Raw genomic sequence first — 23,820 nt, 5'->3', positions numbered from 1 at the left:
ACAGAAAACAAATTAAAAAACAACTACTGTTGCAAAGAGGTGTTCAGAATGTTAATCTTGTAGATCAGTGGTTCCCAACCTTTTCCCACTTGTGTACCCTTTTAAAGCCATTTCTATAAATTGTACCCCTTATTTTTAAAATAGCTGTTTTTAAATACTGACGCTTTTGTTCAGTGCCTCAAAAGATGCAAGATGCAGTCTGAAATTCATTTTTCTGCCATTACTGATTATTTTTCGTGTACCCCTGAATGGCCCAACACTTATCCCCGGTTGGGAACCAATGTTATTTATCTATATAAGAGATCACAAATTTCTGGTATATCAGAGCGGATCTTTTTTCATTTCTAACTTCTTTGTTAGATGTTGCAAATCGGTGTTTCTCAGCCTTCTTTCATGTGTGCCCCATTTTTTAATATTAGTTTTTGTGGCGCCCCACCCACCTTATTCCCTTCAATTCTTGTGTTGTGACAAAACCCATAAAAATTAGAAAAATAACAACAAAAAACTAGGAGTTAATTAAATGTTTTAAATATTCATACAAATTTAAATATGTCATCAAATCTTTCGAAAATTGTATAGATCTTGCATCACTGCACAGACCGCTTTATCGTATCGGCCTTTCGGAAACATTCGCGATTTCATCACGGGAAGTCTGGAATGTTCTGAAAATGTTTCTGCGTAACATTTTCAGACGACAGTAACACTGCAACAGTGACCAACAGTAAGAAGTCGATGGTGCGTTATTTTCCTCCGATTCGCAACGACTGTGATACTAGGTATAAAAACAATCTTTTCTAGTGTAGAAAAATGGATAAATTTTTAATTGGGCGTAAGCGATCATTTGACGACTGTTGAGCGTCGATGTCAAGAAATTCAGGTTCACGGAATATCACTCCGAAATACCACTGCAAATACCACTGCGTGATATTTGCTCGAAAAGTTTGGCGGTTGATAGCATGATAAATTTAAAAGACATTTGGAAACACTTCATAAGAAGTATGTTAACAAACCTCGAGAGGTCTTTGCTGCCAAACTGAAATGTTTTGAAAAGCAAGAATCTAGCGTTAAAAAAGCTTTGTCTGTATATGAAAAAGCTTTACTAGATTCTTACAAAGTTGCATATAAAATAGCTAGGTGCGAAAAGTCCAACACTATCGGAGAAGACCTAATTCTTCCAACTGCGATTGATATTGTGGAAACTATGCTTGGAGAAAGTTTTACTAAACAACTAAGTGCATACCTCTATCAAATGATACTGTTGATACTCGGCGAATTGGTGATGCATGTGACGATATGAGGCAACAACTTTTGTAGAAGCTTTGTGATCAGTTATTCTCAATTCAGCTTGACAAAGCAACAGATAGCAACAAGGATTGTCATTTATTTGCTTATATTCAATTTTGAGATGGATTATCAGTAGTTGAAGAGTTATTGTTTTGTAAACCAATAGAAAGAAGAGCCACAGCACCTGAATTGTTAAAAATATTGGACAATTTTATATGCGAGACAAACATACAGTGGAAAAATTGTGTTGGAATTTGTACTGATGGTGCTCGAATTATGTACGGAAGGTTTGAAAGTTTACAAGCCCTTGTGAGGGAAAAATCCTCACAATGTATTTGGACACATTTCATGATTTATAGAGAAGCTCTTGCTGCAAAGGAAATGAATTCTGATCTAAACATTGCGTTAACAACAGTTATAACCGTGGAGAATTATATGAAAGTGATATCCTTAATATCAAGACTGTTTTCCAAACTTTGCAAAGACATGGCTGGAGCGGAAAATTCAGCGTCTATTTTGCTCCAAGACAAGATGGTTATCACAGGGAAAATGTTTAAACGTGTGTACGAATTAAGAGAAATCACGAAGAAGCAGACAAACTACTTATTTGTGATGAAATTGAGCTACTTGGTGGTCATATTCGAGAAACTAAATATATTAAACCTGCAACTCCAAGGAAAAAATACACATATCTTAGAGATGAGTGACAAAGTTAATGCTTTTTGTAAAAAAGCTAGAACTATGGAACAAAAACGCAAAACAACAAAAAAGTAGAAATGTTTGCAAATGTGGATGACTTTATCAAAACCTGCAAGGCAGAAGAGCAACACATCAAAGTTTTATTTGCAACTATTGAAAATCATTTAACAATGTTGAAGAATTTTAGAAACTACATTATAACCGACGACAACATGATGGCAATGTATCTGTGGGTTAGAAACCCATTTCAAATTATCTCTGAAGGTTTCTCAATTGAAGAAGAGGAACAATTTATAGACTTCACGTCCAGCGGCGAAATCAAAAGACAATTTGCATCTAAACTGCTTGAATTTTGGGCCGGTGTTGATGATGAATTTTCTGCACTAAAGTCAAGAGCTTTTCGTTCACTTTTCCAACATCTTATCTTTGTGGAATCGGGTTTAACTGCAGTGGCTGCCTTAAAAACAAAATATAGATCTCAGTTAAATATAGAAAGAGAACTAAGACTGTTAATTTCCAATGTATCACCATCATATGAAAAGCTTTGCTCCTCAACACAGGCCCGAGGAAGCCTTTAATTTTTAGATTAATTGTTATTGTTTAGTTTTATTTAGTTGCTCAGTATATTTTACAATATTGATATGTTCCCTTAGTTTATTCAATACAGTAGATTTTATACATTTTATTATTTTATTTTCAGAGTGTATTTTATGCTTTTGTTTATATTATTTTTGTGTCAATAAATAGTTTCATTAAATGCTTTTGTTAAGTAGTTTTTCAGTTTTTCCTTTGATTTCCACTTTCTTCGCTTTCTTCGCTTCCCCTTTAGATATTTAGCGCCCCCAAAAGGGGGTGCCCCGCACAGGTTGAGAATCAGTGCTGTAAATAGAATAAGATGAATTTTACTTTGTTACTTGTATATCCTTTGAGGATGAGATGATACAAAATAACTCGGTTTATTATTTGTTCAATAAGTGGTAAAAATTAAGTTCATATTAGTTTTGGAGATGTCATCTTACAGTAAGTCATTTAATTTTTTTCCCCTGTCTTAACTTCAGACAAGAAAAATAAAATGAGACCGTTATTTTACAAATCCTAATAGGATGCATCCATGGCTGCATCAGCGGCCTGTTTTTATTACCATGCTAGACGCTAGTTAGGTTTAGCAAATGCACGTGATATTGACTTCATAGCACGGTGATTAATAGTATGTATTCTGTCGACCTACATATGCAAGGACCATTACATTTCTTGAAGGAGAGTGTGTGAAGATAAACTTGTTAGTAACTTCACTTGAAGTTCAAAGGATAATTTGTTTTTCATATATATTTTTAAACAACCAAAGAAGAGTTCGTCATCAATCTTAGGCACTGAATTCATTATTACAGTCATCCAGGAAAGGTTTCTTCTATATTATTGTGTAAATGTACTTTCTAATTTTATACTAAATATCTCAGTTACTGTAGATTTTAATAATATATATTTCCATTAAAATAAATACAAAAAAACAATTATTAATGGTTTCTTAATTTCTCTTTAGTTTATCTTGAGAATTTAAAATGTTTTAAGTGATCTATATAGAAATCTGAATCAAAAACTAAATATTATTGTAATATTTTAAAATATTTGAGTATTGGATTCACTACTCAAGAATTTATAGGGATTTCATTTGGAAATTCTCATGGAAACATATCCCAGTGCCGGTAGTTGGTGAAGGTTCCAATCAATATACATTCTCTTATGGGTATTTTGCATTAAGGAACAGTAAAAAACAATAATTTATGTTCTAGGTGGCTGCACTTTGTGAGAGAAATACCATATCTGAAAGTTCAAGTACGCCTTAACTCATGCGCAAGATAGTAATCATTTTTATCCTTGTTTGTAATCTCAAGAAAAAACCCTGCTGTCCACGCTCAAGACCGGCTAACTTGGCTATGGCTGAGGAAGATCCATAAGCTCCAGACGTCGGCGACGGGAATCGAACCCAGGACACTCCTTCCTCAGGCATATGGTTGCGAAGCGCAAAGCCACTAAGCTAACTGCGCGGACGACTCAGTTTTTTCCTCAATTTCCTAATACTAAATTAGTATTCTTATGTGAAATGGTGTTAGTTCGAGTTCGATTTTTCTGAGTTGCGAGTTAAAAACTCTGACTTCAGGAATTAAAAGAAACCTCTACTTACTTATGTCAAAGACTAATTCATTAACTTATGTGTTTCAATTAATAATTTTAAGTTTAGTCGGATCATATTCAAAGTAGGAAAGTTCCATTTAACTGGAAAGTCCGCAATCGAATTCCCTCAATGCGAAGAAGAATTTCTCGATTTATTTTGCACTTGTGAGCAGGCATTTAAAGTGCAATTAAACAGCTAACTTGTGTACTGGTTGATCAAGTGGATGGCGATTCCTCTTGGCAGCCCACAGGCTGCCAAGAGGAATCGCCATTATGGGATTCGAATCTCTGAATCCCAATGAGATCTTTCCTCAGCTTGCCGAGACACAAAGCGCCATAATTGGCTTCTGAAGCAAGGTTCTGGAATTATCTAACCCAGACATTAGACAACATTCACAGCCTTAGTCTTGTGTACACATCCAGCCATCAAAAGACGTTCTGAATTACATTTGCGAGAAATATTTCCTTATTAAATATAAAACTGAATTATAAATTTCGTTTGAAGAGAGTGATACTTAAAAGACAGCTTCATTAATGAATAAATAAATCAATTCCTCTATTGTTATTTTTATTTTCGAAAAGAAGGGGGAAAGCAATCTCCTACCCGTAACGTTTTGTAAATCGACTGGTATCCGAGGTTTACCTTCATAATCTGAAGATTTGTGCGGGCGTTTCAAAGACATTCAGGAGGATGCGACAGACAAATCTCCACTTCTCCTATTCGTAATACTAACTAATATTAGTATGTGAAAGTGTCAGTTCGAGTTATCTTCAGCTTAACGGATTTTTGTTTTGTAAAGAAACCACTTATCTCTACCAAAGACTAATTTATTAACTTAGATATCTCAATTGACTTATATGACAAGCCTTGCAGTCGAATTTCCTAGAGAATGCAAAGAATATTTTCTAGGGTTTAGTTTGTACTTGTGAGTATATATTAACATGTTCATGTATTAAACATATCGCATGTATTAAACAACAGTAGGTACAACGAAGAGTTTAATAATTACCAGTGTTTAATAAGACTACGGTAACATTTCATGTTTGGTCTGTTATCGCATCAGAGAGATGACAAGCGGTTAACTTCAAAATCAACATAATGAGAAACTAACATAATGCCCAAACTAAGATTTCCATGCAGTTAATGGGTGTTAAGAGAAATAGTGAGGAGACCAGTGAACTAGGAAGTAACCATTACTTTTTAAAAAATGCTATAATGACTTAACACGGTATGGAAACATAAAGATACTCATATTCCTAGTTATTTTGAAATGTACAGGGCATTATGGCGTTCCCTGAAGAGCTGACGAACTTATAATTGCTTCTATGTAAAATCTTCGAGTACCAGAGAGGGTTCGGCAATACCTAACTTATTAGGTGAAGGAACTGATGAAGTTCTCCCAGTAGACTTTTCGGTTTCGATCAAATAAGATAAGTTGAATCAACAGAGAACATGCGGGATATCAAAATATGGAGATTTATCTTTCTTAATAAAAAAGAAAAGTTTATATGAAGCTCAGAAACCTTGAACTTCTTTAAGGTTTTATAATTTCTTTCAGATATTTTTGAATTACGAATGATTATTTGTCATTTGGGTTTGGACTACTTCCGGAGTTCTAAACCATTTTGAGAGCAGTATTTATGATATTGTTTATTTTCTTTTGGAGTACATAGAACTATATTGCACAGGCAAGTACGCTGCGATTTGAATAAAATGTGATGACTCTTCAGCCACCCGTTTCAGTAAATCGGGTACCTATTGACTGTGGTTGCTTATCCTTCTTGCGTATCAAATCGATGTAGGCAATCATACAATTGATGGATATCGTATTTTCGCTTTATGACCTGAATTGTTAACCCCAGGTAAGTTTAACTTCTTTTGCTTTATGGCTGAGATAATCTGGGTATAAAAGCGAAGTCTGCATCTTACGAATTATTAAGTGATGGTTAATAAAAGCTCATCAAAACAATAACTGGAGAGCTAGCGTGTGTAAGGTCAGTTTGTATTTCTACAGAATTTTGATCCTACTCAAATGGTAAGTTATGTTTTCGTGTCATTTACGACTAAACTTAGCGAGGCAATCAAACTGGACTGAGAGATGGACAATGCGTTGCGTATTAGACTGCAGTGATGACATCAAGCATGATTAATACTCGACATGTCTGATAACCTGTCTCGTCGGTTGAATTTAAGTCTCCCTCTCTTCCATTTGCAAATCCAACTTAACAAGTCATTAAAGCGATTTACAATCAGGCGACTGATTGTAAATGTGAACAATCTCAAAATGGTGTGTGTGTGTGTGTGATTCATTGGCTTTATAAACTGTTTGTGTTGCTGATCCCCAGAAACACTAATTAACAAGATTTCTACCGAGAACAAATCTACTGAGTTGCCAACTCGAGTCTGAATTATTGTTCGGAATTAACACGAGATTATAGAATCGATTTAAATGGGTTGCTATGGGTTAAGTAGTTGTGTTTATTTCTATAATGGGTAACGCTCGTGTCACAAAGCAACTCATTACAAGTCGAGTAGACTTGGTGATACCTGCACTGAGGGATTATTGGAAACATGGAATGCCACCTACACGTGTACAGTTATGTTCAGTTCTCTGAATAATGTCCTAGATTTAATTAACAACATTAACAGGTTATAATAACTTCTGTTATTAGGTAAAAGTTTGCTAGGCGCAGTCCTTTTTCTACGTCGATTGCAATCTAATTCAAACTGAAAGTAAACAAAAGTTGTTGAGGTCAATGAATTAATGATTCAGTTTTGTGGATCCTTTTTCACTTGGTTAAAGAGTTAGATGACATTCTAAATGTACTGATGCATCGAATAATTGCTTAATAGCTATCACAGCAATTAGTAGCTTCTTAACACACCGTATATTCAAAATACTTCGGTACCTACAAGAAAAGATTAGTTCTTTTCACGTATTGATCAGTTAACCAGTCTTATCAAGCGAAAAAGGATTTCTGTTTATGCAAATAATCCAATTATTTAAGACCAACTGAGAAACAACAGAAGCGGACATAAATGACATGGAAGTAGGACTGTATTGCCTGCATTGAGCTCTGCGATTCCATGGACGTTCCTTTATTTTATTCTTTGCAAAATCTTCATAAGAAAAGTCAATTTTGCATTTCATTCACATTTGCGATTGCAACATGATTGTATTAAATATAAACTCTTGATTTGCCAATTAGGTTGGCATCTACAGACTAGAAAATGACACCAGTTTGCTTAGAACAACAGTTATTCTGCAAAGGATTGTGTGAACATTAATGAGAACCACCACCAGTATATTTAGAACAGTTTAAGAAAAATGACTGTGCCTAGCAAACTTCAGAGAAAAAAATATCATTATGATTTCTTCTTATCTTCTTTGCTCCTCCAATAATTTGTATTAATAGATTTTCTATTATTTCATTTGATCTTTACACATCTGGAAAGAATAATATCCGACTAGGAGTATTACTGCTTCGTTCATATATTTTCTACACACTTAATTTATTTAATTAACAGACAAAATACAGGTGTAGTATAGTCAGTGGATAGTGTAATGTGACATATTTCACCTTTCATGATGATTTGATGATTCTTCGGATGAATTACCTCCCCCCCCACACACACTCTACAGAGCCATTATGGTTGTTTATAACTATTCTTGGATGCTAAAACAAATGATCATTACATACAGAAAGTAGCGCCATCTTTTGAGAAAATTAGGAAATGCTAATAATATTAAACTATTTTCAATACAAATTGGGAGTATATGCATATATTTTTTTCCTTTTAGTACGTGCTTAAGAATAAATACGAAATCACTTACTTCATTATTTAAAATTCATTTCTGATAACATTTTAGATTACCTAGAAATTGTTGATAGAAAATGTCAAATATCATCTACATTGATGGGATTGAATTTAAAGAAATCAAAATATTAAAACCCAGAACTTTTAATTACTTTATTCTTATGGAATCTCTTTTGAATATTAATTTAAAATTCGCCCTGTTTTGGAGAGGACAAGCGAAATGATCTTAGATATTTAGGCAGGTAACCAAACGCCTTTCTCTTTCTTTAGAATAATATTAGAATTTTTAATTCTAGTTGTATTCTTCTATTATATTAACAGTCGACCTGATTTGGTAGAGTAGTTAGCATACCAGCTCTCCAGCTAACGAGCTGTTGTTTCGAATTCCACCGTGAATATGAACGGATGTTTGTAAATATCTTTGGGAAGGGGGGGAATAAATTTCATTTACCCAGTGAAAGATCACAGACCTTTCACTGAGTGAATGAAATTTATAATGTGGCACGAAGTGACTTAAATATGTTTCATGTTAGTATCTAGAGGAGACTTTCATTCAGTAATAAATAAATAAATAAAAATACAATCAAAAGTTTAAAAATATCTTAGCCCACCCATGGTACTAAATACACCTTGCTGTTTAGGTTTACAGCTATTAGTCGGAGATTGCCACATAATAATAACATTATTATTATTATTATTATAACTTTATTGGAGTTGTGCATATGTTACCGCTAAAGCTCGAAAGCCGTTAATGTGCACATTACCTAGCTAATCTGCAGATTAACTGATTTGCTCCGTTAACGTGCGGAATCAAGGGTTTCCGCATTTTACCTAGGTAATGTGCACATTAACGGCTCCCGTATCGTTAAAGTTCAAAAGTTTGTTTCTCTCATTTCCTTTCCCTACTCCTTCCCCCTCTCCCTCCACTTTTAGTTTGTTTTTTTAATAAGTAAAAATAATTTTATCATATGTTTTGCAAATTCATTTCCTTAATTGTAACAATATTTAAAATATTGTAATAATATTTTAAACCGTTTGATTCTTTGTATTATAGTTTTTTAATTGATCGATGATTGATTCTATCAACTAATTTGTTGATTGTTTGATTGTATTAACTTCTTTAGATATCGAAAAATAAATAAATAACATTATTAATTTAAGCGTACAGAAACGTTGCTGTTGTTCCAGCAAAGATCTTATTTTCACTTTAACGAGTGCCTAGTAGGTAATGTGCAGATTACCTAGGTAATTTGAGAAATGAAACAATTTTCCGCACGTTAACGGATCACCGTAGTTAATCTGCACAATACCTAGATAATCTGTAGAATAACTGATTTCTGCACTTTAGCGGTAACACATATATGAACTTACGCTGGAAAATCAAGAACAGTCGCAGTGTATCAAATAGTTCATTCTTAAGACATCAAATACCTGGACGCCTGTCACTCTCATGTATTTGAAAAGACCTACGTTTGAAACCTGTCTAGAACCATAGAATTATAAAGAATTTACACCCAAAGATGTAAATTCTGTTACTGAGAGAGAGAGAGAGAGTTTTTACCTTGGGTATACTATACGTTAAAGATACCAAGAAATTTTATAAACTTGGTTTTAATCCTATTTTCCCAAGTAAGCAAACTAGCAAGTAAGCTAAGTTTGCGCCTGAGGTAAATATAAGTTCTGCATTACTTCAACCTTGGTATCCACCTCAGGGTCGTGCTCCCACTGAAGAGACCTCAATAAAGATCGAAACCGGTCTGGGTAGTGGCCCTTCCCTTAATGTATAATATCATACATGTCCGCAAGGAGATGTGCTTTGCATTATGGGAGATACTAAGGCAAGTGATCAGAGCTTAGATCACCTTTACCAAGAGTCGCCTCAGACCTGAAAATACTTCAGGCGCAAACTTAGCTTACTTTCTTGATTTCTTACTTGGGAAAATAGGATTAAAACCAAGTTTATATATACACTAAGGGGAGCTTTGCCCCCCGGCTCCCCCCGAGTTCCGGGCTGGTAATCCGGAGACAATTTCGGCTTATATATATATATATATTTGTGTGTGTGTGTGTGTGTGTGTGTGTGTGTGTGTGACATGTATATTACCATATTATTTAATTCTTGGTTTTTGTTTGCATGGCTGCTTTATGATCTTACAGTTCTATCAAACTAACTAGAACCTCAGCTTGATGAGTGCAGTGTATCGTGTATTTTTTACTGTTTGGAGATAAATATTAGGTAATCTTTTGACTGACTATATTTATGTATTTGAATAACATCCTATTTTCTTTATCATATTTGATAACATTTCTAGTTATTTATAAAAGAGTAGAATGTCCGTTAACACTATCAAATAGCAGGTAATATCATATCTTTTTTTTTTCATAATTTCATTGTAAACATCATTTCCAAAAACAGATATTTCTATCTCGTAAATCACACTTGATAACCTTCCCGTTTTTCCAACTTATTATAATTAATTCCACGAGAAGTTGGATATTACAGAAAAAAAGGTGAATTTATCTAATTATAAATAAGAACAGATTTCATTATAGTTTAGTTATTCTTTTTTAAGGCACTAACATAACACAACAAATGATGGCACGAAAATAATAGAGTGTATCATTTGACAATAAGCACTTACTATACTGGTTAAAATAAAGTGGTAAACTACATACTGTATGGTATTAATATTGGTATAATTTGGCATTAAATTATTCAATAAATAAAAATATTAGTGAGGCATCGTAAAGTTTGAGTGACGAGTGCTCTGAATATGTAGGAGACCGAAGAGTACTCTAAATGCTGTCATCATTGATCGACATGCTAAAACCTTTTAGAGATGTCACAACTTCTAAATACGTTTTGAAAGTGACTGATAAATTATGGAGATTATACGACCTCGACATCGGTTGTGTCACTATTTAAAACAGAAAACATTCGGAGAGTCATTCAATTTGTTTTATGAGTGCTGTTTTTCATTAACGCATCCGCTCCACTGGTTCTTACTGAGAAAAATCCGATAATGCACACAGTAACTTGTTGATAGATAAATCCAGCAGGCTCTTTTCTTTAACAGATTCATTTCTTTCTCAACTGATCATTTATCAAAAGATACAGCTTACAGAATGTTTACTGTATGCACTCCTTGTTTTTTTCCTGGTCTCTGAGGATTTTTTTTTAATATTGATCGTATACACGAGAGGTCAAAGGACATATAAGTCCATCAATGCCGTGAGTGGGCGCGCCAGTGAGGACTGAGACAGAATTTTATTGATTTTTTTTAATAGTTTCAGGTTCTAGTTGTTTACGAATACTTCATGAGGAAGAGGTAGACGGAATAGAAGAGAATGAGAAGAAGTAGGTTCGGTTTGTTTGCAGCTGCACAGTAAATGGATGCCGGGCGCTGCTGCTCTTGTATGAACAGGTGAAACAGAAAGTGGAGGAATTATAGTTGCCAGTTCACTGGAGCAGTGACCATGGGAGCATTTGTAGAAAAAACACAGTGCTGAAACACCTTTGAGATAGAGATTGAAGTGGGTCTGTAAGAGAGGGATCATCTATCAGCCTAAATGTAGGCCTCTAGATGGCGTCCGTCCAGTATTTTAAGGGAAACTTTAGGTGCACCACTCAAACGTGCGAGCAATTATTCTAAACATGGACGGATTTGTATATAGTGAATAGTTGATCGGGTGTAAAATAGTATCTTGACGAAAAAGAATGAATAATTTTTTTGAATGCCGAGGAAGCTATTGATGTGCTGGTTTATGCCAGGAGAGGCTGGAGGTAAACGTTAGTCCGAGCAGAGAGAGATCTGATCTTATCTGGTGATTTGTGTATTACTGAGGGTAAAAGTAGGTGAACTATCCGTTTTACGAGAGAAAAGACAAGTCTGTATTTTGGTTGCATTGAAAGCGACAAGATTGTCCTCTACCCATTGAAAGATCGGTTGTAGATGAATGTTTAAGGGCACTGATTGTAGATGATATTGTATCCTGCGATATCGAAGTACTGCATAGTTTTCAAATGAGTATTATGAATGGAGAGTACATGTGGATCGCTTTAGTGGTGACTGTTAGGTCACATATGTACAGGAACAAGAGAGAGAGTAGGTGATAAGAAAGAGATAAGAAAGAGGCTTGAGGCACTCCGGTGGTGAAACTGGAAGAGAGGGAGCCATGTACTATGACTCGCAGAGAACGACCAGTGAGAAATACGGCCACCAATTTATGTGAAGTAGTAAACTATAGAGGGCAGTCTATTGTTTATATGTCCAACTACTAACTTCTGATAGCACAAAAAGGGATCCTTAATGTAACTAATGAATCTGTCAGAAATTTCGTGTTCTTGAACTGTTCAAATGCAGCGTATGGGAATTTGGTTAAGCTTTAATAAAAATCGTTGTAAGAAAGATGATTTTCAACTTCTTGCTTAATCTTTCATCAGTTCTAGAATTATTAAACTTTATTAAAGCAAAATCTACTTGAAATAAAATCAGTAATTTTGAAAAGATGCCTTTATATAGCGAGTAATGAATTGCCTGAGTAGGAAGAGATTAATAAAATTGCTTCGTACGTCTCCCTGAATTTTTTTGTATTATTATTATTATTATTATTATTATTATTATTATTATTATTATTATTACGGGCGACTCCAGGGAGTCCTTAGACTCATCGAGGGAGGCCCTAAACATCATGTCCACATAACTATACGACATTCTCACAGTATCTATTATACCTTGCCTTGAACTCACTCACCGTCATAGCATCCACAACAGACTCTGGGAGCTTATTCCACTCATTTACCACTCTAAAAGTAAAGAACCCATCTCTAACACCACTGCTAACCACACTCTTGCTCAGCTTCTATAGATGTCCCCTAGTTCTCCCACCACCAGTCCTGATCTCAATAATATCTTCTGAGTTAATCCTGTAGAAACGCTTTAGCAATTTGAATGTCTCAATCATATCTCCCATTTTCCGCCTATCAACTAATTTCTGCAACCCACAAATCTTCAACCTGTTCTCATATGGTTCATTCCATAGACTTACTATCATCTTAGTCACTCGCCTCTGGATCCTCTCCACCTCCTCCCCATCAAGAAGGAACCTAGTGACCAAAATCTGGGCAGAGTAGTCGAGATGAGGTCTTATTAAGGCTCGGTAAAGAGGTACAATAACTTGCTTGTCTCTGCTCGTCAAGGTATTTTTCAACAACCAAGTGAGTTGATGAGCTGATTTCACTACTTTTGCAATGTGCCCCTAAACTTCATCTCCCTATCCACCAACACTCCAAAGTCCCTGGCCTCATCAATCTCCTGGAGTACAGTTCCACCAATGTGGTATACTGCTGCTAATTTTTTCAACCCAAAATGCATAACCTTACATTTTGTCACATTAAATTGACATCCATTCTCCTTAGCCCAGAACTCCAATCTATCCAAGTCGTCCTGCAAGATTTTGACATCTTCTGTATTCACTATTGCTCTACCCAACTTTGCATCATCAGCGAACAAATTACTGTTTCTCTTAGATCCTACCCTATATCGTTAATGAACAAATTAAACAGCAGTGGTCCAAGAACAGAACCCTGCGGCACACCACTAGTCACAGGCCGTCTTTTGGACTCTATTCCTGAATAAACTACTCTTTGATATCTCTCCATCAACCACCCACCTATCCATCTCACCAACCCTATATCCATTCCCATATGTTGTAGTTTACGGATTGGAATTCCATGTGGTATCCTGTCAAATGCCTTTGCAAGGTCCAGCAGTATCACTGTAAACCCATTACCCTTATCTAGTTCAGCCGTCACCGTGTTATAAAACTTGAACAAGTTACTGAGGCGTGATCCACCCTTCACAAAGCCATGCTGTCCCCCGTACAGTATCTCATTTTCATCAATCCATTCCTGTATTTTTCCCTTGACTACTTTCTCCAAGACCTTGACAACGACTCCTGATATGCTGATCGGTCGGTAATTTGCAACCGTAGTCTTGGATCCTCCTTTATGCAGTGGAACTATTTTCCCCTCTTTCCACACCTTCGGGACTAAACCAGACCCGAGACTCAGATTAAACAACATCGTCAAGGGCACTGATAATTCTTTAGCCACTTCACGCAAGACCCGTGCCGGTATACCATCAATCCCACAGATGTATTCAATTAAGGTTCTGTAATATACTATTCACCTCCACTTCATTCATCACAATTCCCGTATAAATTAATGGTTCCTTCATTTTTTTCAATGTCGCCACCTAGATGATATACTTTTGCAAAGTGCTCGCTCAGTAACTCCACTATATCGACTGATTCAGTGACCTCCTTACCATTGTCATTCATTAAAATAATTTTGCCGTGTACAGCTTTTTTCTTGTTTGCATTATATTGAAAGAACTGTTTGGGATTCTCTTCAGCTTGCATAGATAGTTTCCTTTCATAATCCGCTTTTGCTTTTTTTTACCACACTCGTTACCCTTCTGGCCTGCACTTTATATCGTTCGTGTGCCTGCAGGTCACCTCTTTCTTTAAATTCCCTCCACAGTTGTTTCTTTTTTTGCAGCTCAATCTTAATGGTATTATTCATCCATTTAACTCCTACTTGTTTTAATATTCGGACCCTAAGTATATAATCAGCCATAACCTCCTGTAAATGCTCCTTGACCACTTCCCATGCTCTATCGACATCCAGCCCTTGCAGTTGTACATGCCATGGCACTGATCCAAGCAATATCCTAAGCTTGTCATACTTGCCAGCATGGTAATTCCACATATACCCTTTCTTAATCGAAAATTCCACACCTTTAGCCACCTCCCAGGTCAAGACCTTATGATCACTCTCACCAATAGGTGGCAACATGGTCATATTCATTACAGTCAAATTCTCAGATGCTATTACCAGGTCAAGCACTCTCACACCCCTAGTATTTTAAATTACATGCTGTCTCAGATAGTTATCCCTTAATAATTGAAAAAAATCCATTTCCTTCCTCACATGTGTCCTCTCCTCCTTCCAATCAAAGTTACCATAGTTGAAATTTTTGTCCAGGATACTGTTGCTTAGATACTGTTGCTTAGAGAAGAGTAAGTAAAATGAACACAATAAATATAGACTGAACAATGGAAAAATTCCAAACTTCAAAGCTAATATTGTAGACATTTCTATGTATTAGATTCCATTAACCTCGATACTGGGTTTGAAAAGTGCTTTCATTTATATTTCATATAATTCAAATAACAGCGGGCATATTAAATAAATGCACTGGAGGATTTGGAATATCGCCATTTCTTTTGTAAGGGCTAAGAAATATGCTCAACGGACAAGGATGAAAGGGGAAACGCCGATGCGTACATAGTACTCTCTTGCCCTATTTTTTTGAAATCAGTCGGAATTTGGTCTCTATCTTCGTCATTCACCGGATGGTTAGTGCAGTCTTTAACTTGCAGAATGGAATTTCGAAAATGTGCCAAGAACCCGACACATAACTGCTACCATATCTTGATCCTAAACAGGTATTAGATATTACTGTAAATAAACAGTATTCTGTTTTACCATAGTGCTCTTTTGTATTTTACAGTGTGGTAATAACGTCATGTTTTGCCTCGATACCGGGAATTTTCTTCCTTGCTTCCATTTGTCTAAACTTTTTATATTTTATGAATATTTCTAAGTTTCCAGGATATAAGTTTCTCAGAAAAATACTGAATATTTTATACAGAATTAAAATGTACGAACTATTTTTAATAATTAACTAATTTGTATTTTATTCTTCATTTGGAAGTGATCAATTAAAGTCAAATATCAAGTGTCATAAAAATAATTCATATAGTTCCTTTTCCTTTCCATTTTATTCTTCCTTCCAATGACTTAGGTTTCCCCTTCATGAGGGTTTATTGGCATTTAGGTTGGTCTATTTTGTATAAACTGCGTGTGTTCAGGTTTTGCACATACAGGATTAAAAAACCGAAATCGTAGTAAGCAAGCTCTGTTACTTTCCCTCCATTCGAATTTGAACCTAAAAAATTCTTGACGTTCTTGGGACTGAACTACTGAACCTCAAATCATATAGGGACAGTGGGGAAATATATAATAATAGTTTTTAATTATTTTTATACTTATATATCACATTACTCCATATTGATTGTATAATATAATGCTTATTCAGTAATTAACGGATCAATTTAATTATATTTATAAACATCCATAGAAGAGCTAACAGAATTTTTTTCCCATGGAAATTAGACTTAAAAGATGGCCGTCTTTTATAATTTTATTATTCGGCTGACTGATAATTTTGTCTTTGGATTCAGTTTGGTTATGCTTTAGATAGAAATGTTATCTACTGGTATTTGCGTCGTAACTTCTGCGAATTCCTTTATCAGCAAGTCAGCTGCTAATCATTCTTTTATTTTCTCAGCGCAACACCGTTTCTAGAAAACTTAAGCAACGACTACTTCCTGGTTACTGATAAATTGCAACATCATTATACATGTAATCAACGCCGTTTCATTTTTGTTCACGTGACTCGTCAGTAATATAAGAGCGTTTGAGTAAAGCAGTGATCCTAACCATCTCAAATCAGAAGCACGCTGACAACTGCTGGTAAGAAACTTTATTTTTTCTCTACAAAAAATTGTCTATTTTGAGTTTAATAAATGTACGAAGTGGAACTTGAATACCTTTTATGAACCCCCCCCCCCGCTCTTCACAATACCTTTTTATTTATTGCTTGATTGGTTACCTCTTTCTGTTTAATATTCAAGTTTTTGCTGTTAAATACGGGTTGAACTGGAAAAGTGAAACAACAAATTTATTTTTAACTTAATAAATAAAATGCTTATTTTTTTAAAATAATTGATTGATTGATTATAATGAACATTTTAGAATATGTCCAATGAAAGAATGATGAAAAGGCTGGTTTTCAATTACTTTAATTGATTTTACTTAAGTTATAATTAGGGGAAAAAAACCCAAAAATAATGAAATTATGAAATTAGAAATGAAACTAGAAATAAAATAGACTACCAATGAAATTCATTTTGAAACGAATGACAACAAAGCAATTTTTTAAATTTTCTCTTGCATCATTATTAGCCCTCATTAATCTAAGAGTGTACGTGCTGCGCGGTTAAATGGTAGTAGCAGTGGTTTTGCATTAGTAATGCGACACAGCGGTTATTGTGAGTGCACAATACTTAAGTAAGAACTAGAAATTCCTGTTTATTTATCTGAAACATGATCACAAAGCTGGGACGTTCATGGAACAATATCGTGGCTGATAAGACTTCGTCCAGATCTGCAATGTGGTTTTGTGCATTACGAGTGCTATTTATCAAGCGGTTTCCTTGGCATTGGGTAATTTTTCCGATCTTCACCAACAGGGTGTAGTTTCGAATTGCATTACGGGTCTGGATGTTTTGCTATTGCTTTTAGATGAGTCGGGAATTTCTTTTGGCCGGAGATGAATATCATCGTCAGGTGTGATACCAACACCCTGCTTATTGGAGCACTGTAGCTATTGCATGTCTGTCCCTCCAGCAATGTTTTTGAAGCATCTAATCCTTAGCTCGCCATGGTCCTAATGGACGAGGGACTCACAACTATTTATGGTTCATAACCATTCTGTAGTCAATGGTATTGACTATGAAATATTTTGACTGTTGAGGTATTTGATAAATTATTTGTAAAAATAAAAACAGAAAAAGAAACACTTTTAAATAGAATTGATGACAGCAAATATATTCAAGTAATGGCGCATTCTCAGTAACTATAATAAAATGTATATTAAATCATATTATAATATAAAAAAGTTTCTATAAGTTTTATAAACTTTGGATTTTTCATAATAGTTAGAAATGTTAGAAATTATTTTTCTGATGTGTGCACCAAATAAGTCTTTAACTAATTGTTCTTTGTTTAACTTTGCAGTACTCTCTAAAAAAGAAAGCGCAATGATTGTTTTACTTGGAGCATTCCTTCTTCTCTGTGGTAAGTATTTGCAGATTTTAAATATCTTTAATCGATTTTGATATTTCACTATGATATTTTGTCATTTGTATTGAAATTCTGATTTCAGAAAGCTATAATAAAATATACATAGAGAGAGAGATATAACTCTTTGGAAGTTTAAATGAAAACAGGAAGAAATAATTTGTTATTGAAACACTTATATGTGACCAAGGTAAAAACAATTTTAATTCGCAATTAAAGTCAACAGATGGTACATGCGCAATTGTGGTGTATGAATGTGTGTGTGTGTGTGTGTGTGTGTGTGTGTGTGTGTGTGTGTGTGTGTGTGTGTGTGTGTGTGTGTGTGTGTGTGTGTGTGTGTGTGTTGCACGGGCCTCTTTTGACCCGGATCACGCTTTCTGTTTTTTTTTTCCTACCATTTTCCGTTATGGATCAGGTTTTTGAACTATTTTTTTCCTCTATCAAAACCATCCATGCACGCACCGGTGGTAGACTTCTCTCCTGGTGTGACCAGCATGCAGTTCAATTCATTCTAATGTTTTATCGAGTTCAGATGAGGACTCTGTGCAGGCCAACCAAATTTTTCCGCGCCACTTATTTATCTCAAACAATGTTCGTGGCAACAATTTCTCTGGGGCATGGCTACATTTTAAAAGAAATGGGTCTGTTCCAGAAAATTGCCATTAAATACTGCGTTAACGAACGATATTTGCAAATCCGTTAGTATTCGTGTTCCAAGGTGGTACAAAAGTTCCAAGTATCCAAGAGCAAAAGTTGTTGATCATTACCCTGCGTCGCCTATCTGCGAAGGCGATCCCCGCGTAACCGCTACCCACGCTAACCTTCTGACTGGAAAAGAGTTCAACACATTTTATAACATTGAACCTAAAGGATGAATCAATATGATGTTTATACCACTTTAGCCAGCTCTCTTTTTTGGCGATCATTCATGTCTGGTTTATGTTCTTCCATTGCAACCAAGACTGTGTAGCTTTTTTTGTAGTGTCTTGCTACTGTCCTGAGCCCGTGATTAGTAGTAAATTCTTTGAACTCCTGGAAAGCTAAACCTGGTCTTATGCATATTACGATAATAAGATACGAAAACTTCCAAGCATCTTATTGTCGACATTTTCATACCACCAAGTTTAGCTTTCAGGTTAGGGACGAGTTTGCTGCCTTGCAGTTCCTTTGTTTGTTAATAATGAGTACAGTAGATTTGATTAGACGACATTTTGTTGTGTTAGTTATTTGCTTCAGTGTAAGTGGATATGTATGTTCTTCTGGGCAGTTTTGCCTGTAGGATGAGCAAACTAGAATTCCTCTGAATAAAAACTCTGTTGATTGGAAATCCGAATATTGTTCACAATAAAGAACAAGTAAAGCGAAATCATACATGCTAGGAATAAGACAGGATGGTGCTTTAGAAGAGATGAAATTCCCAGGATTATTAATTGGGGATTATTAATTAATTCCCATTTGGAGAATTGTAGGAGATCCGTATAAATGATATGCTCATCTACGTTTCGTAAACGATACAGTCGTAGAATTTTGTTTTCTATTTTTATCGATTTTCTATTTTTTTGTATTTTTTAAATATATTTTTACATACTTCGGCAACACTGCTCTAGAGACCAAACAAGTAACTGTTTTCAAGGGAATTCAAGCTTTCAATAAGCGAGGCGATGGTCGAACACTTGGGATGAAATTCATCTACCTTCTAAAGACAATCAGAAATAACTGTGGCCACGGCGAAATTAGAATCCACAGCCTGTTGGTTGGAGGGCGGATATGCTTACCATTCGGCCAAATGAATATACATATTTACATATGAATAAATATGCATTTACTCATATGCAACGCAGGCATCAGCAATGTCATGTTGTTAAAGAAGCTAAATGTTGTAATCAATCTCTTCTATCTCATTTTTGGGCAATGGTCAATTCCTGTTTTTTCTTCACTCTTCCTTCTTACCGTCTGATCTCATCCAGTTTTTCCTAGCTGTTACTATACTTTAATATCTCCAGGTCACCTTATGGATCTTTTTCCTCTGAGAGAATCCAAACTGCACTAAGGACTGTGCATCTGGAATTTTTCATTCTAGATACATGGCACGTCTATTTCTTATTCTGAATAATATTAACAATTGTTGTCTGAATGTCTGAATAATATTAACAATTTCTGTGGCATAACTAATGTTCGAACTAATGTTAGAAATTTAGATTCAAGTTTATATTATTGCTGACTACCTAAAGGAGGACAAGGATAATATAAATTTCTCTATATATATTAGCTAAAGATAGTCAGTCCGCGCAGTTAGCTTGGTGGCTATGCGCTTCGCAACCATATGCCTGGGGAAGGAGTGTCCTATTTTCGATTTTCATTGGAGACGTGAGGAGCTCAAGGATCTTCCTCAACCATAACCAAGTTAGCCGGTCTTGGGCGCGAGCAGTAGGGTTTTCCTTCAGTTTAGCTGGGGTTTTTTCATCCCGCAAACAGGCAAATTGGCCCCGTGAACACACACACACACACACACACACACACACACACACACACACACACACACACACACACACACACACACACACACACACACACACACACACACACACACACACACACACACACACACACACACACACACACACACACACACACACACACACACACACACACACACACACACACACACGGGCTACAGTCATGAATACCTTCAATAGGGATGCAGCAGAGGAGTGGCGTGCCGGCTGCATTATTTCGCCATGACTCCTCATTAGGAGGAGACTCAATCCGTCTGAATCAGATGGAAGGGAGAGATAGATAATGAATATTATTGATTGTTGCGCTATTGAATAACTAAATGTTTTTATTTTTCTCTCTTTTTTTTTTCTAGGATTCACCGCCGGAGATCCTCGCGTCGATCAATACTTCGACACCGTTTTATTTAACGACTACAGGAATGAAATTCGATATGCAGGGCTTGATCCTGCTCGTATGCGCGACTTCAACACCGAAATTAAAGACTCTGTTGTTGGTATCGGTGTGAAGGTGAAGACCAACTATACTCTCTGTCAGTTAACAGGATTGAGTAACCTGGTTCGATCTTACATGTGTGGTAGTCCCTATTACGTGTACGGAACACGTGCCGTAAACTGCACCTTGCAGTTTTCCAATGTTTACTTAACCTGCACTGGTAAGATGAAATATGGAAAACTCCCGACTATAGATATCAAAGTCAAAGCTAACACAACTGCAACGAAGATGTTCGTCGAAGTGAAGAACGACCTTTCAAGAAGAATATCTACTGTGAGTCGATTTGATTTCGTGCAGATGGGAGATATAAAGCCCAACTTTACTGGAGCCAGTGTTTTGAATAAATATCTTAAAGTTCTGGAAACGTCATTTAAGGCCGGTTGGAATGCGGAGTTCTTTAATGTTCTCTCGAGTGTGCGTACCGCTACAGAAAGAGCATTTACTCGCTATGAAGTACCTTAAACTGACCTATTGTAAACTCATCAGTAACCTTTGCTTCTGAATAAACTGTACAATTATTCATCTTATTGTTTTTATTAACTACTTTTCACAACACGTTTAACATGTTTAAATGGGGTGGTGTAATATTAACACCTCTTTCTTTAATAATAATTCTGAGAGAAGTGTTGCATACACTATCTTATTACAAAATTGCTTTATTACTAACTGCCTATCGTCAGGTTACTCTGAATTACTCTGTTATATGTCAGGACTAGAATATTGTCAAATATTTTTCATTCTCTCTCTTTTGTGGTACTTCTTACTGCATCAATCCATCTAGATCTTGGTCATTTTGACATTAATCCATCCCTGTGATTCTACTATCCATCCATCTCTTCACTTTGCTGCTTCCCTGTACTCTTGTATCGTGGTCTTCGGTCAACGGCTGTTGTATTTATAACCCAGTTCTAAGATCAGCAAACTAAAATTGGTTCTTGAATGCTGCCTTATATAGAGCTACTCTAGTGTTTAAATAATTTGTCTCTTATTCCAAATAAACTTATTCAAATGGTGCAATCGATATAGTCTATTTCCATATTTAGTTTTCCATCCTCACTAAAAATATCAATGAGTTTCATGATTGCATCGAAAATTTGTAACAGTAGTTATTCAGTTAAGGAACCCCGAAGAGTTTTATTGGACTTTGTTTAAGATTATAACATTATTTGCATAAAGTAAAGAGCTGCGATTAACACTTCCAATTTTCATATCAGGCGCGCATAATGTGATCCCAATGGGTGAAAAATAAATTACGCTATTACATTATAAAATTCGAGGTATATTTTGATATTGTATCTAACAGTACTTATACTGTATTTTAAGCTCATAATATCCTCATTCTTCCCAGAAATTGCAAAAACGGATTTGATTTTCGTTCATTTCATTTCATTCTGTACATTTGAAAGCATTTCAGTCTCATTTTTCTTAATTTCAAAAATCAAAAAATAGAATTTCACTGTAAATATGGCAAGTGGTTTCCATTTGTAATGTCCTCTTTTTTCATATTTCTGTGAATCATGAAAATTTTTATACAGGAGTTGGATACACAACGCGCCATAAACCATTCGACGAGGTCAAAAGCATTGGGTTTAATTTTCTTTATGATGTGAAGGATGTTTCTGTAGGATTATTTTTACCTTTTTTTTACTTTTAATAATAATAATTATTATTTATAGGTATTCTTGGCAAATACTAAAACATTTAACAAACGATGCGGTTCAACTGAAGAAAGGAGGTAGCTCCATCTTTTGAGCAAACTAGGAAATGCGAATGATAACAAAAGCGCATTTTTTCCCCCGACATTACATCCGGAAGAATGTAATTACTTTGAAGTTTCAATATTCAACGCCATAATCAAAATTCAAAACCATAATTCAAAATTCAAAACTTATAGTTAGTTTTGTTTTTTATAGAAACTATTTTAAAATATTTATTTTAACTTTTATTCTGCATTCAGAAAGACAAGCTTAGATATTAGACTGCTAAGTAAACTCTTCTGTGTTTCAAAAACTTGCGATGGAGTATTTTTAAGTTCTGTATTATTCTCTTCTATTATTCGTCGACGAGGGGTCCAAAGGGTTAACTTATTCCCTCTCCAACCTCTCTTGATTCGTAAATATAGATGCTTGAGAATAACTTTAGGTGGGTTGGAGACAAATATTTCCCGCTATAAGATCGCCGCCTTGCTTATTAGAGGCCTGATTTAACATCAGTATGTTCCGAATACGGTCTATAGAGCAGGGTTTCCCGACTGTATAAAAACTAAATAAAACACCAAAAATAAATAAAAGAATCTTAATACGTTAAGAAAGAATTAGTACATTAGTCATGAACCATAGGTTCAAGTGGAAGGAATCCACATAAACATATTATTATTCCTCTTGACATTTTTCGGATTAAGTGGCAGTTGTGTATGCATGATTGCACTTTGAAAATTTCACAAACAGCCACAGTGTAACAAAGACATCATTCCTGAAAGAGCGAACATCAGGACTGGTCAGTCATTCTCATGTATTTAGTAATTCCTGGGTTCTAAACCAGTATTGTGGATTTAATACTACTAGTCTGCAATTCAGGAGTGCAGTGCAGGCATCATATTTTGTCCTTGTTGTTTTGATAGTCTCTTGTCGGTAGACAAATATTAAATAATCGTAATGATACAAGGGACAAGGTTAAAGAGGAAAGCCGAATTTGTATACTTCTAAATAAAAATGATTACATTACACTTTATTATTTTAAGACATCAATATTTTACACATAACAACTACTCGTATAAAGTCTTTCCCTTATGGAAATGTTCACTTCACATTTGTTCATAATAATTTCTATGATTTCAGGTGTACTC

At 35.3% G+C, this 23,820-nt stretch overlaps 1 protein-coding gene across 1 annotated transcript; it reads left to right on the top strand.

Annotated features, from left to right (window-relative positions):
- Window positions 1–16,487: 16,487 nt before the first annotated feature.
- LOC150107246 (uncharacterized) lies at window positions 16,488–21,497 on the top strand. Its single transcript, XM_090391750.1, has 3 exons — window positions 16,488–16,577; window positions 17,904–17,963; window positions 20,836–21,497. Exons 2-3 carry the CDS (start codon window positions 17,927–17,929, stop codon window positions 21,435–21,437), a joined length of 639 nt encoding a protein of 212 aa, XP_090247876.1. The 5' UTR covers window positions 16,488–16,577; window positions 17,904–17,926; the 3' UTR covers window positions 21,438–21,497.
- The last annotated feature ends 2,323 nt before the right edge of the window (window positions 21,498–23,820 follow it).

The sequence above is a fragment of the Typopeltis vanoorti genome, chromosome 4, assembly GCF_054136105.1.
Source record: "Typopeltis vanoorti isolate ZY-2024b chromosome 4, IOZ_Tvanoo_1.0, whole genome shotgun sequence".
NCBI lineage: Eukaryota > Metazoa > Arthropoda > Arachnida > Uropygi > Thelyphonidae > Typopeltis > Typopeltis vanoorti.
The sequence above is the reverse complement of the archived record's forward strand: the minus strand, read 5'-3'. Positions and strand labels throughout refer to the sequence as shown.